Here is a 14,649-nt window from a genome sequence, read left to right as displayed (position 1 = left end):
GTAGATTTGTTTGCCTTGCCAGTGTTTATTTGTTACAAGAAGCTTTTTCTCCTGTTCTTTAAATTTTTTATTTTATTTTTCCCAATTACATGTGAAGACAGGTTTTTTAAAGATAGTTTAAATATTCATTTTTATAAGATTTTGAGTTCCAAATTTTTCTCCCTCCATCCTTCCCTCCCTACTTCCTCCCTAAGACAGTAATTTTATATATGTAATATATGCAATCATGTAAAATGTATTTCCATATTAGTCATTTTGTGAAAGGAGAAACAGAGGAAAAGGGAAAAACTACAAAAAATAAAGAAAGTAAAAATAGTATGCTTCAATCTGCATTCAGACTCCATTAGTTCTTTCTTTGGATGTTAATAGCATTTTCCATCATGAGTTTTTTGGAATTATCCTTTATCATTGTATTACTGAAAAGAGCTAAGTCAATCATAGTTGATCATTGCTGTTACTATGTACAATGTTCTCCTGGTTCTGCTCACTTCACTTAGCATCAGTTCATATAAGTCTTTCCAGGTGTTTCTGAAATCTGCCTGCTCATCATTTCTTATATAGCACAACAGTATTCCATTACATTCATACATCACAACTTGTTCAGCCATTCCCCAACTGATAGGCATCACCTCAGTTTCCAATTCTTTGCCATCACAAAAAGAGCTGCTATAAATATTTTTGTACATGTGGGTCCTTTTCCCTTTTCCTCTTTTTTTAATTATGGGTTAGAAGGGGAAGAGGGATAGCAGTGCTCAAAAGGAGTCATTAAAACATTTTTATATTCACAGATGAGAACAGAAGTTCAGAAAGAAACAAAAAAGCATGATAGTCTTGAAACAAACGTGGGATTTATTACATACTTTTAAAAAAGCAAATGGTATGAAATAGACTCACAGTTTCTTTTATGATCCTTTTATTGTGTTCTTCGATATAAGTGGAAATCTCTTTTTTGCTGTTTAAATTCAAAATTAGGAAAAAGGAAACCTTAAAGCGTAACATTGTTTTATAAAGACTTAAGCTCTTTTTAATTTAAAAAAAGAAAACTTTCTTGAAGAAATCATAGACTTAGAACTGTTAGGTACTTTAGACACCATTTAGCCCAACACCCTCTTATTAAAGATAGAGAAAACAAAGCACAGGAGGTTAAATGAAATGTCCAATGTCACATAGGTAGGAAACAGCCAGGGTAGGATTTGAACTCAGGTTCTCTGACTCCAAAGCCAGTGTTCTTCCCACTGTGCCATATACCACTTCAAAAAAATGTTTCATGGTGTTTCATCTCCATCCCAGAAATAGGGGGAATGAAATTTGAGAAGTATAGTAGAGTATCCAATTATCTAGGCCTAACCATTATAATTCATTGGTACCATTCCCAAAATTTAATAATCACTTGAAATCCCAGATAGAATTCCATCTCTTCATGTGGTTGTTACTGGGCTGTTGCTGTTTTTTGTCTGTTTTTAGGAGACTAACATGTCTCCAGTAACTAGCACAGTGCCTAGTACATAGTAGGTACTTAATAAATGCCTACCAGTAGATTTAATGATAATAATAGCTAATACTTATATAGAGGTTCAGTTGTAAAGAATTTTGCACACTTGTGTCATTTCATCCTCACAACAACCCTGTGAAGTAGGTACTATAGGTATTCTTGTCCCTGTTTTATCAGTGAGGAAAAACTGAGATTCGGGCAAGTTAAAAGGCTTGCCCTTGGTCATACAACTAGTAAATGTCTGGGGCAGAATTTGAACCAAGAGGTTCCCCAAACTCCGAGACCAGAGTTCTCTTCCTACCATGCCACACTATCCCTACCAACGTGAACGGGTTCAAGAGAAATTCCTGAGAATACCCACACACACATACATACACACACTGATTAGATGCCTCTTTTCTGTCTTACAGAAAGCCACGGGGGGAGGGCAAAAAATGCCGGAAGGTTTATGGCATGGAGAATCGAGACATGTGGTGCACTGCCTGCCGTTGGAAGAAGGCCTGCCAAAGGTTCATTGACTGAAGCATGGAAGCCTCAAAGGTGCGGGGCGTGGATGCCCAAGAGCCTGCCTACAGCTGCCCTTGACACTCTTCCTGCCCTCTCCTTCCACTCCTGGTTTTGAAAAGAGCTTTTTGCATTAACCACAAAATGCACTCGTAGCCAAGGTGAAGCCCTTCGAGAAACCTGTGTGTGGAAGAACAGCAAAAAAATTTTAAAGTAACTAGTATCACCAACCAGTATCCAACCTGGAGCAGCTATAACTTTTTTTTTTTAATTAAAAAAAAAAGTTAACTTTTTGCTCTGCGACTTCCTCACCGCCCCAGCCCCATTAGATCTTGTAACTGTACTGTGAACTTCTGTAGCAGTTAAAAAAACAAACCCTTCTTTCCCTAGAATGGAGGTATCTTTTGCTATGTTTTCTGACTAACATACCTTCCAAGATTTTTTTCTGACACTTTAAGCGACAAACCCACCACATAAGCTACAGTTTATTCAACAGCATTTGTACAAAGAATGGACTCTACTCCATAATTCGCAATGTGAACAGTCTTGCTTCTCTTTCCCATTTGACTTCTTGGAGCCGTGCATACCCTGCTGTGCTATAGAGACAAACAGCACTCATGATTTCTTTTCAATTTGGGGTTTTCTTTAAAAAAAAAAAATGGCCACACACCAGAAGTCCTGTGGGAGCTATTAACCTGTAAGCCCCCTGGGACTTTTAAGAACACAAAAAGATAAAAAATGATGGAAATCACCAGCAAACTTCAGCCATGAGCTGAGATCAGGAAATCCAATTGTCATCATTGGGAAACATCTGGGAGCTTCACTCAATTTCCCAAGAAGCTTTTTCTAATTGCTTGGCTTTCTATGATATAGTGGCCAGGCCATGAGAGACAGCATCCTGCTTCTCTCCATCTTGTTGCAACTCCATCAAGAACTGGTCCATGTAGCCGTGTGGGTAACCCTTAATCCTTTTGTTCAGGGATGTGATCCAAACCAGCAGCTCAGCTCTGTTTACTATTATTGCTTGTTTGTGAGACTGTAATGGGTCACTAGTCCTTTCCACAAAAAAGAATTCTACAATTAACTGTTTTCAGAAAACGTATAAAAATCAGAAATGCCCCATATACATAAGCCTGTGAGGTTGGCTTTAAATGCAGAGCACAGCCTACATGGTCTCATCCATTCTAAAAAGTCCTTTTGAGGTTACAAAACCAATTCCTATTTTGAGTGCACTTTTATAGATTTTTATGCTTTTGCATGTCTGGTTTATGGGTTAATGGATACTATAGATCTTTGTAGGGGTTAATGCAAGATACAGACCTTTATTTTTTATCATTTGAAAAATTTGGGGCTATTTATTGATAATTATCTTGGTGGAGAAAATACAATAAACAAAAGGAAAATGTCATGTTGGATGTATACGAGGTGTAGTTATAGGAATATCTCCAGTTGGTAGGGTCAGGGTTTAAAGTAGGTAGGATTTACAGGATCGAAGGCCTTAGCATAAAAAAAGATTTTTCATGTGGGAGCTAGGCCCAGCCCTAGAAATAAGTTAATTTTCCATCCAATCTAAAACCTTTTGCCCTACTAAACATTTACTGCTCTCCTACCCCAGTGCAAAGAAGAATAGCACCTTAGATGTATTGTTTAGAACTCGAAAATTAGCATCAGCCATAGGAATGTTAAGTAAAATTGCACAAAGAAAGGGTGTTACTATGTTTAGAAATTGCACACATACACACATAACACGCAAATTTCTAAACTGAAATCTTATTATGCCTGATTTCCCTTTCTATATTAAAAAAATAACAAAAGGAAGTACAGGTAGGTTGCACAGTGCAATATTCTGGCCCCTGTTATTTATGCTTATTTTTTGGCAAATTTTTGTTTCAGATTCCTCATAGAGAGAACCATGGTCCTTTGTTTCTTATGGGTTTTTGACTAGCCTGGTTTAAGCATTTCTTTTTAATCAGTTCTACTGATACTTCTTTAAAACCCCTTAGCTCCAGATATCAGAAAACAGCATTTATACAACCTCACCCAACATTAGTACCATAATTCTTGGGGGGAAAAAAAGTACATTCCCTCGGTTAGTCATGAAAATAGTCTTTGAAAAATTCCATCATCTTCTCACAGATTTATTTGCCCCTAATCTCACTGCACCCTCAAAAAAGAAGACTCTTTCTTCCCTCTTATGTCATCATGCTTCTCAAACACTGTCTTATAGCCAAGATGACACTACTCACCCACTCAATAGGACAGTAGGAGATGTATGGTTCATTAGAGGTTTGTTCTAAGCCAGCCAGACTTTTTGATTTCTCTTATGACTACTAATATGATCAGTGATCAGAATTAAGGCCTCTGTGACTATAAAAATGGAATTTTGTTGACTCTGTGAAGCTCCTTGGCCTATTTACAGATGGAATCTATTGCTTGGTTTTGCTCATCTGATTTATTAGCCAATAAAGAACTGAATTCTTCACATTCCATGAGACCTAGGTGTAGGGGAGAGCTCTGCATGGGAGCAATTTCTGTGGCCACAATGCTCAGCCTCAACTCTCCTGGGAGATATTCTAGTGTGGTATGATGTTCTCCAGAAGTACTTTAGATAACCTTCCCTTCCCAACTTCTGTCATCATCTGATTTTCAGGATAGCTATAATCAGAGGCATATGCAGCCTAGCCACTTACTTTCCAAGAGCTCCTCCACAAACCATCACTTTGGTTTTCAGCAAGAGTTCCTAACCTTTTTGGAGTCATAGACTCCTTTGGCCATCTGGCTAAGGCTATGGACCCCTTCTCAGAATAATGCTCTTAATAGATATGATTACAAAGGAAATCGATTATACTGAAGTACAATTATCAAGATACTTTTTAAAAATACAAGTTCGTAGATCCCTGGTTAAGAACTCCTGGTTTAAAGCCATTATTGTTCATATTGAGTTACCAAATCAACCAGGGGTGAGAAATGTTTAAAAAAAAAAAAAAGGTCCAGAGATGTTCATCTAACTGGTTTCCAGACAGCAGGTTTTTATTGGACATTTTTTTATGTTGCAAGGCCAGGAGTACACAGACCTGACTTTGCTTTCATAATACGTGCCTGAATTGGCATATTAAACAACTCAGGCCCCATACTTTGGCATTTGAGGTAGCTGGGAGATGTGATGTTTTCCCTGGCTAACCTAAGAAAAAGGGTACTGTGATTTCTTAAATATAAAGGTAGGAAAGGTTTGTTTGTTTTTAATCCAAAAAACCAGTTCCAATCTACAAGAACAATTCTTTTATCTATTTCAAAGAAGTAGGGTAATTTGGTTGTAATTATTTATCTCAAGTGCCAAATTAAACTGCAAATTCATTTTATAATGTTATATTGGGCAATATATCATCTTAATTCTTCATTTGGTGGTTGGAGGAGGCAGGAAGGGAAGTTAGAAGTTGACTTCATTCTGAAGGCTCCAGCTATCCTCTTACTACTTATATAAACACCTCATGCAATGCACCAGAGCTCTGCCCACACAGAAGGAGTGGCAAGAATATGAATTAAGGTCCAAAAATATTTCTAAAAGCATCTTTGTGATTGTTACTTTATGAGTTTTACAAAGTTCCCTGTCTTCTCCATAGAGGGCATTTATTTACTGCCAACACTGTTTTCCCCAAATATCTGAAAAGAAAATGGTACCCTACATGTGCTGGGATCAGCATGGCCACTTCTAGAATCAGGCATCATTTATCTTAATAATTCTTATAAAAAGCTTTTGCCAAAGCCCTTCAGTGCAGATGTACCAAACTTCCTCACAAGAGGAACTTAAAAAGTAGAGAAGAGAGTTCCCATGGGGGGAAACAAGGTGGGAGGTGGGAGAAGAGACCTCTTGGCAGCATAGGCCTGAGTTCATCTGCCTGGTGCAGATTTGAGTGGTGCTATGACCAAACTGAATTTAGGGGTTCGTCCTTCCACCTCAGATCATGACGCCATCATGGCTCTCTGAAAAGAAAACACTGCAGGCTCATCTAAGGAAGTGGGAAAGGCCCTGAGGAACAAAAGCTTCCATTACCTGGGTGGAAAGGTCACCTCTCTTCCTATTGCAAAACACAGCATGGATGCTCCCACCCCATCATCCCATACTTGTTGGCCACTTTTTCTTCCCTTGCTGGGAGCCCCCGGGGCAGTCAGAAGCAATGAATTCACTCACCCAGCATGCTTTGTGCTCTGCAGCATATTTTTGTCCATAAACAGTGACCTAGGAGGCACAGAGAGAGATAAATGCTATGCTGAGGTGCCACTTTTATTACAGAATTGCCTTTCTGGTTGTCTGTTATCTGCAAATGAAACTTTTCAGCTGAGTGATGCAGTTGTTACAGGCCTTTGACTTTCCATGAAATTTTAGCAGAAGGATTCATTTGCATGGTAGAAATGAGTTCTGAAAATGAAGTCTAACCTATGAACTTTAAAGTTGATAATTAAATGTAAGTGGACTCTGTCTTTTACTTCACTCTAAGCTACACTGGAAAGCAGCTCTCTCGGTTCTAAATCCAGAGTCAGCGCTGCAAACGCTTTTACTTTTTTTTTTCCTCTAGAAGGCTTCTTTGGAAAGGGAAAAATGCAGCATTCATCTAGCCTGAGAAGTGACTAAAATTGTATATAATAGCTCGCTTTTAGACAGTGCTTTACCATTTACAAAGCACTTTATACACAGTCCCATTTAATCCTGTGAGGGCAGTAGGGCAAGTGTTATTCACCCTCCCCTCCCTTTTAATATAAAGTAGAGTACCTTGATAATAGTTGCAAAATAATGTAAATAATACTCATTTCCTCAGGGAAAATTAAAGGGCAGAACATTTGTAAATTAGGTCTGGTGGACCCTAACAGGAGTAAGAGTTTTAATATGTATTTTTAGTGTTTTTTCTAGTCAAAGCTATGTAGCAAAATGAAGATGCTGCCCGAATTCGGAGAGAAACACACTAACGGAAGGCCACTGTCTTAGGTAGCATGCAGCGCCTCCCTGCTGTGTGTGTGTCTCCCTTAAGGAATAGGTATATATTTATAGCTGATCTGAAGTTCTGAATCCCAAACCATTATTGCCTGTGGCTTCTGCAGGTGTTGGTCGACTTTGTATAAAGCTTTTTCTGAATGTACTTGTAAACATGAAGTTTCGTCATCTCCTTCCACAGTCCCTCAGTTAAATAGCTATATTCCGTAAGTGGGAGTCTGTAGATGGAAGCAGTTTCAAATGTGTTTTGCACTCCATCGCATGTTGTAGTGCAAACTTAGAAGTACCTTTGTGGAGAAAGTACTGCTTTCTTCCAGATACTATCAAATTTAGATCGATCTTTCTTCATGTCTTCTGTAGCGCTGACCCAAGTGGAAGCCGGGTAGAATTCATGAATATAAATGAGAGCCAAAGCAGGGTAGGATTCATGAATACAAATGTGGCTGTGGAGTATATTATATAGTGCTCTGGGCATAGGTCTACTAGAAATTCATCTCCCTAAGAAAACAACTACCAGAGCTGCACATAACAAACTCTCCACCTTCCTCAAGCCTACAGCAATTTCTCCTTATTAGAACTTCTTCGTAGAGTCCTTTTGTATCTCAGTTTGCTAGTTCAGAAAGCCTACAAGTAGCATTAAAACTTTTAGGTGCCGTTATTAACACTGAGTGACTTACAGATATAACCGTGATAGCTTATGGAAATAAATGTTACGCTAGACTAATGGGTTTTCTCTGTGTAGATATCAACCCTGCTTTGTAAGTCCCAGGAAGCAGAAATACATTATTTCCCAGGCTTGTGTTTGTCGTAGGAATGGTAATCAAAAGAGGGATTGCTCTTCTGATCATTTTTTTGTATATTGTTAGTTTTTGTTTTGTTTTATTTTGTTTTGTTTTGCAAGACAATCTCATTCTGTGTAACTTTGCTGTTAGTCTGGGATTCAGAACACTATTAATGTGTAAATTTAAATAACACTAAAATTAAATTAATTTGGTTTTTTGTTTTTAAGCCCTGTTTAAAAACCTCCACCCTTCTAAGAAGCAAGAGACTCTGCTAATAAGCTCTGGTGCTTAACCTCTCAAGGGGACCAAAAACATTTTTCAAGATGCCTGGTGCTTTGTCAGCACAAGCTGCATCATCATTGGTCAGAGGAGATGTTATTCATCTCCATGAAGCACATCTAGGGCAGTGTTTCTATCAGGCAAGAAGGAGGAGGAGCAGCCTTTAGTGCTAACAATGCAACTCACTCCCCAAACAAAGGGTTTCACCACTTGGACTAGTGACTGGTCACTTACTGAGTCTCTTGTCTCACTGCAGCAAGGACAGGAATAGGCCAAACTGAAGACATACAACTAAGAGAATCCCCATGTTGATAGCTCTTCCTTTCCATTACCATTACTGTTACCATTACCAGGACCTAAAGTTATGTTTCAAAGTACTATGGGGTGAAAAAGACATCCTAAAAGAGACATTTCATATGCCACTTTAAACTAACAGCTTTGACAGAGGCACTTTTTTATGGGTCATGTATTTACTTGTTTAAGATGCTCAATATGAAGTTACTAGCTGCCAGTCCTAAGATGAGCTTAGTCTATGGGAATTGTGAAATTGTATGTAATGTGGAAAATCAGTCAACACTGAGTGAGATGAGATTTTTTTTAATCTCTCTATTGGCCCAAAGACAGAATTCTTGGGGAATCATCAAGATTTGGACCTCTTCAGTTCCCAGAATTAATTATAATCTCCTTAGTGAGGTCTCTAACAAACCAAATGCTTAATCTTCCAATTGTGAGAAATATACTCATAAGAGACCACAAGTTATAAGAAAGTGACTATGTTCTCAAAAGTCAAATATGTTCATCAAAACAAAACAAAATTTAATTAAAAGTGAGGTTGATGTACTAGAGGTTTTAATTCCTGCCTAAATAGTTTTGGTTTTATTTAAACAATACTGTGGTATCTATATACGTTGATCAGGTCCATTCGCAGATGCTTCAGATATGTGTCACCTAGGTTTTCAGGGGAAAAAATATGCCTGACCTAATCTTAAGTTCATGGGCACTTAGGTGGTGCAATAGATAGAGACTTGGAGTCAGGAAGACTCATTTTTCTAAGTTCAAATCTGGCCTCAGACACTTCCTAGCTGTGTGACCCTCGAAAGTCACTGAACCGTCTTTGCCTCAGCTTCTTTATCTGTAAAATGAGCTGGAGAAGAAAATAGGAAACCATTCCAGTCAGTACCTTTGCCAAGAAAACCCCAAATGGGGTCAGGAAGAGTTGGTCATGACTAAAATGACTGAATGATCTTAAGTACAAACCAGAATAAAAAGAGTAGATGAACATTTTTCCTTTTATGTATACCAACTTTGAGATAACCAAGAAGGCAGGTGCCAATTTGGTCTCAAAAAGTCCTTAAAACCTGAAAATTTGAGGGATCATGCTGGATCCTGGGACCATAAATTTAGAACTATAAGTGACATTATAATTCATTTAGGATACTGAGGCCCAGGTATGAAGTGACTTGTTTGGGGTCACAGAGGTAGTCAATAACAGAGCCAGGATTCAGTCTCAGACCCTATGACACCGATGCTGTTGCTACTAAACCAAGGTGAGTCCTGGAAAGCTTTGTCGCCCTTAGATAGACCTCGGTGACACACAGGTCAAGTTCCCAACAAATTTTTATTACTTTTTTTAAACCAAAAATCTTTGTTTCACCTAAAGGTAGACTGAGCCTTACTGAAGGTATATACAGTATATTCTATAGTCAGAGCCAGCACTGTATCATATCTCCCTTGGTCTCTCAGTCTCATGCATTAGAATTCTATAGAGAGGCTGGAAACTTTCACTGTTTAGTGAAGAGAGAAGTCAGTGAGGTCACATCTCACTAGAAATTATTTTTTACAGAAGACAAATTCAGAAATGTGATCTCCTCGGACTTCTGTCTAAACAAAAGTTATCCAAGAATGTTCAAAGTTAGCTCTCCTGCTGGTTATGGAGTACCCAGCAGCACTGAAAAAAGCTACAATTGTCAGCTTTCTTACTGATATAACTACCGAGACCACTGTGATGAGAAGGGGGTAGCCCAGGAGAGCTGTTGCACCTTTAGAGCAGGCAGCAAGGGAGTCCTCTGCAATGATCGTAATATAATGCGCTTTGCTTTCTAATAATGCCAAAGCCCTTTGCATTCCCCTCTCGACACTTCTCCACGTCCCTTCCCTCTCCCCACCCGATGATGAAACCACTGTTCTTATCTGACCTAGCAAAATTCTTGTCACAAAATATATTCTGGAGCTTCCCCTAGATCTCAAAAAGAAGCTCTGTGCATTTAAAAACAACAACAACAACAACAAACATATATAAGCTTCTCTGAGGGCAGTTAGGGAATTAATTAGCCATGGCTATATCTTGTAAGAGATTAGCTAGAACATTATTCAGTCATTTGGATAGCTAACCTAAATGATGTTTAAACCCTATGTTACAATCGAATGCTTTTGGTTTTGAAAGACAATATGATTTTGAAGTTATTACTAAATAAACATCTGGAATTAAGTTTTGAAGTAATCCCTGAAAGTTAAATTCAGAAAGATTAAAACCTGCTCCTTGTCATAGTCAGTTCTGGGACAGATCTAATGGATTAGGATCTAAACTGGTTAGGGAAACCTGTCCAGGGACGTTTGTTACCCCAAACCCAACCCAGATGCTAAGATGAACCTGGATAACAGTCTCAGAACAATTTCAAGAAGAAGTAAACAAATCTCAGAACTGAGGATGGCATAAAAAATAATTAAAGGAGCAGGAGTGTGATAGAGCCAAGTCAAACCAGCTCATGAAAGCTGCTTTTTAAATTTTTAGTGTGAGAGTGACAAACTATAAGTCAGGGCTTGATTTACTGTTTTGTTGGTCATCTAGACTTAAGAGAGTGATAAAGAAAATGTTACTAATGAAGATTAAACTTAAAAGTGTGTCATATGTACATTTTTTAGAGCCAGTTGTTAAACATTTTCCAAACTACCCCTGTCATAGAGTCACTGTAGAAGGGAGAAAGTGGCCAGGGTTTACTTGTCGTCTGGACTCAAACCCCTAGGCAAGCCTGAATAGAGAGAGATTTAAGGTCTGGAAGCTAAGGTTTACCAGGCATCTAGATTAGAGAACTTTACCCGTGCTACTTCAAAAGGAGTGTGTGGTCCACTTCTTGCTATGAGAGTTGTCAGACACCTGTACTTCATACACTAAAATTAATCTTCTCAATATCCAGCACATCCCCAGCTGCCGTATCCACTTTATCAATGTCAAAAACAGTTCTAAATAACAGGAATTTTACTCCTCAGACAACCAATCAGAATAACAAAACAACATAATTAAATATCCTACCTAATTAATCTGTACTCTTAACTACATATATACAAATCTTAAAATGTTAAACACCAACTAAGTTCCAAATTGCCAAATAAAAAATTTCCCTACCCTGAAAAAATGGGGTTTCTTTACTTCTAGGTTCACTTTTCATCTGCCATAGGAGTAAATCGGTCCAAAAAAATAAAAGCCAAATGAAATTTTAAAGTGGGGGAGGAGATCAATTAGAAAAACATGATATTAAGTAAAAGTTGGATGTTCCCTTGATTATCGTTATTCAAATTCTAGTGCAGGTAAAAGAATGTGGGCCATAGTAAATAGCTTATGGAAAATTATGTATTTAATGGGTTTTACTTCACCCTTCTATTAAGTTAGCAGCCTTGATCCTTAGCACTCTCACTCTCAGGAGATTTTATCAAAGAGCCACCAGAGGCTTCTGGAGACCTTGTGTCCCTGCTCCTTACTTTGCAGAAGGGGAATATAGTATAATAGTGGCTCCTATTATGGGATATTCATCATAGTTTGCTAATTCATATTAGTGTGGTTATATATTCATAAATACACGTCCCAAAAGCTTCTTCTATAGTAAATTGAATATTTTAGATGTTTTTTTTTCCAATGCAAAATGTACAGTATTAAAAGGAAAACTGCTTGTTGTTACACCTCCTTAGGGTGTACCTTTCATGTACATCCAAAAATAGAAGCCCATTTGGCAGTAGTTGCCAACAGCTTTTTTGGCTGTGTTGGGATTATACAATTACCTGGGCATGTGCATGGAGGAGTGTATTATACATCTGAAAAGTAAATCCTTTTCAATTGATTTGGCATAAACACTGTAGCTCTGGAAATCTGAACTCTACACACACACACACACACACACACACACACACACACACGAAGCTGCAGGCTTTTGAAAGATGGATAAGAGATGATTATATTCTGCTCCTTTTTTTTTTTTTAAGGTCTGTCGGGTTTAGCACCATAGGCATAGTTACTAAGTATGTTTCCAAAGAGCGGCCCCTTTCTTAATGCTGTCCAAAAATGCTGCATGTAATTCTTAAGTCTAAATATTGCATTTGATTCCCAGCAGCCATTCAGAAAATTAATGAATACATTATAGCAGCTCAGGGAAAAGGTGAAAAGGTTTATCCTTTATGAGGATATCTTCCTTTCTTTTGATCTGATTTCTGAGGGCTGATTCTTACCTTTTGTTTACATTGTCTTTTCTCTATCACTGATTCTTTTTTAAAGGCAGGACCATCACCATCTCAGAACTGGTGTTTGAGCTAAAGAAAGAAAAGGATCATCCATGACCTAGTTCTTGGGCTCAGTTTCCCTGCTTCCTAACTAATAGGAAATAAAAGAGTTTGAAAGGGGTATGTTTTCTTAGCAGCCACTTGAGTATCTTCTGTCCTTTGGGTGGCTCAGTCTGATTAATTGAAGAGCCTAGCTGACAATGAACTGTCACATTGTCATATAAACCACAGTTCCATGTTTGCACAGGACAGCAGCAACCCAGCAGTAACTGCTTCTGCTGCCGTGCACCTGATTTATACTTCTGGTTCAAGGGAAGGTCCAATGGGGGATAAATGTCATTGTGGCTAGCAAGGCAGGTCCCATACCTGATCACCACCTTCCTTCAGGGACAAATTTCTGTTTGAACAGCTTAGATGATCAGAAACCAGCTCAGTGAATGCACAACCTGCTTTATTTACCACAGAAATGTCTGAGCTCTGATACCTGGCAAAAACAAGACCATCTTTTCAGATTTGATAACTCTTGCATTAGGCGCCCACCCCTATCAATGTCATGGGTGTGGGGAAAAATTAAATGCAACAATCAGAACCAGTGACTTTTATTCCAGAACAAAGATCTTACTGAGACTCACACCTACAAGGACAATTTCATCTTTAATCTCCACTCCAGGGTCTAGTCTTAAACCCTCCAATACATAAGAAAACGGACTGGCCTTGATTATTTGAATAAGCAATGTCTTCTCCAGTGTAATCACTTTAGTGTAATCATCATGAAAGGAGAAGAATGCAGCTGTGACCCCAAAACATTTTTAAACACCTCTAAGAGGCTGAAAAAACTTCCTCCTCCATTGGAAATCAAAATAGGAGATGTTCTGGCCAAGCCTGCCATGGATTACAACATTTTAGAGAGTAGAGATGGCCCTCAGTCCCCTCAGTTTGCTGCTCCCGAATTCATGTTACAAAATATCCCCTCTGAGATATCAGGTGTTATCTGATGATAGAAATTCCTCGAATTTAGGATGAAAAGTACCACTTTGTAAATCAGACTCTTGTTGGTATCTTAAAACATTCTTTAGCTTCTTAAATATTGATGGTTCTGACTTTTACTAATGTCTGGGTAAGAAAAAGACTTTGTTAACATATTTGCTGACTATTTTGGAAACCCCCTTCAGCCATTGTTGGAGAGCTTTAGAAGAGACTTAGCAACACAATATGGATTTTAGAGAGTGAGGTAGATAAAATTCAAGAGCTCAACACCTTGAAAATATTCCTATTTTGTGGTTTCAATCGCTAAAAATACCCTAGACCTAAAATAATATTGGGATTATATGTTAGCTATTTAAAGTATACTATTCATTACTAAATGTTTCCTTGAAACAGAAATTTCTTGATATGCCCTAACTTTGCTATTTTTCTACATTAAAAATGGTTAGGAAATATTCTGCCATGTAGACATATTCTATATTGAATAACCAGGTCCTGGTGCAGTTTCCAGCATGCTAACTGTATCAGTAACCCAATAGACTTTCTAGAAGAGCTCAGGATAAGAAGAAATTTGCTAGGTCCCAAAGGGTTCTTGAGCACTATCAAATGCAACTACTGAAAAAGAATCAGTAGTATTTTTCAGATGGGGTGGGTGGGTGGGAGGGCATCACAACTATGGCAAATCTCACCCACACTCAGCCCATGCTGAGGTTTAAAAAAACCTCTGCTCCTGAAAACCAAGCCATCTTTTAGCTAATTTCAAACACCAAATCTAAAACCAACATTATAACAAAATTATTATTTGTTTAAGAATGGGATGCATAATAGAAATGCTGGCCACGAAAGCCTGGGTTTGGGGGTGATAACTATGTAATAGAGAACAAAGAGACAAAAGGAAAAAAGGAAATGTAGCCAATCTTCCTATTATTATCATTAAAGTGACACTTTCTGTTTAATTGGGCCCTGATTTTGAAGTTTGGTTGGTTAGATCATTGGAAATAAAATGTGATGGGGAAACTGATAGTGAAGAACTTGCTTACAAAAGTCTTTAATATTAGTGAATGAATGTAAAC

The 14,649-nt window shown here is 38.1% G+C and overlaps 1 protein-coding gene across 1 annotated transcript in view; it reads left to right on the top strand.

Moving 5' to 3' along the window:
* Nucleotides 1–14,218, top strand: part of ZNF704 (zinc finger protein 704) — a 337,569-nt gene extending 323,351 nt beyond the window's left edge. Inside the window, 1 exon segment of the mRNA XM_043976313.1 lies at nt 1,903–14,218. Coding sequence (XP_043832248.1) covers nt 1,903–2,014 — 112 coding nt within the window. The 3' untranslated portion in view covers nt 2,015–14,218.
* Nucleotides 14,219–14,649: the final 431 nt, after the last annotated feature.

The sequence above is a fragment of the Dromiciops gliroides genome, chromosome 1, assembly GCF_019393635.1.
Source record: "Dromiciops gliroides isolate mDroGli1 chromosome 1, mDroGli1.pri, whole genome shotgun sequence".
In the NCBI taxonomy this organism is placed as follows: domain Eukaryota; kingdom Metazoa; phylum Chordata; class Mammalia; order Microbiotheria; family Microbiotheriidae; genus Dromiciops; species Dromiciops gliroides.
Note: the sequence above shows the minus strand (reverse complement) of the source record. Positions and strands in the feature narration are given on the sequence as shown.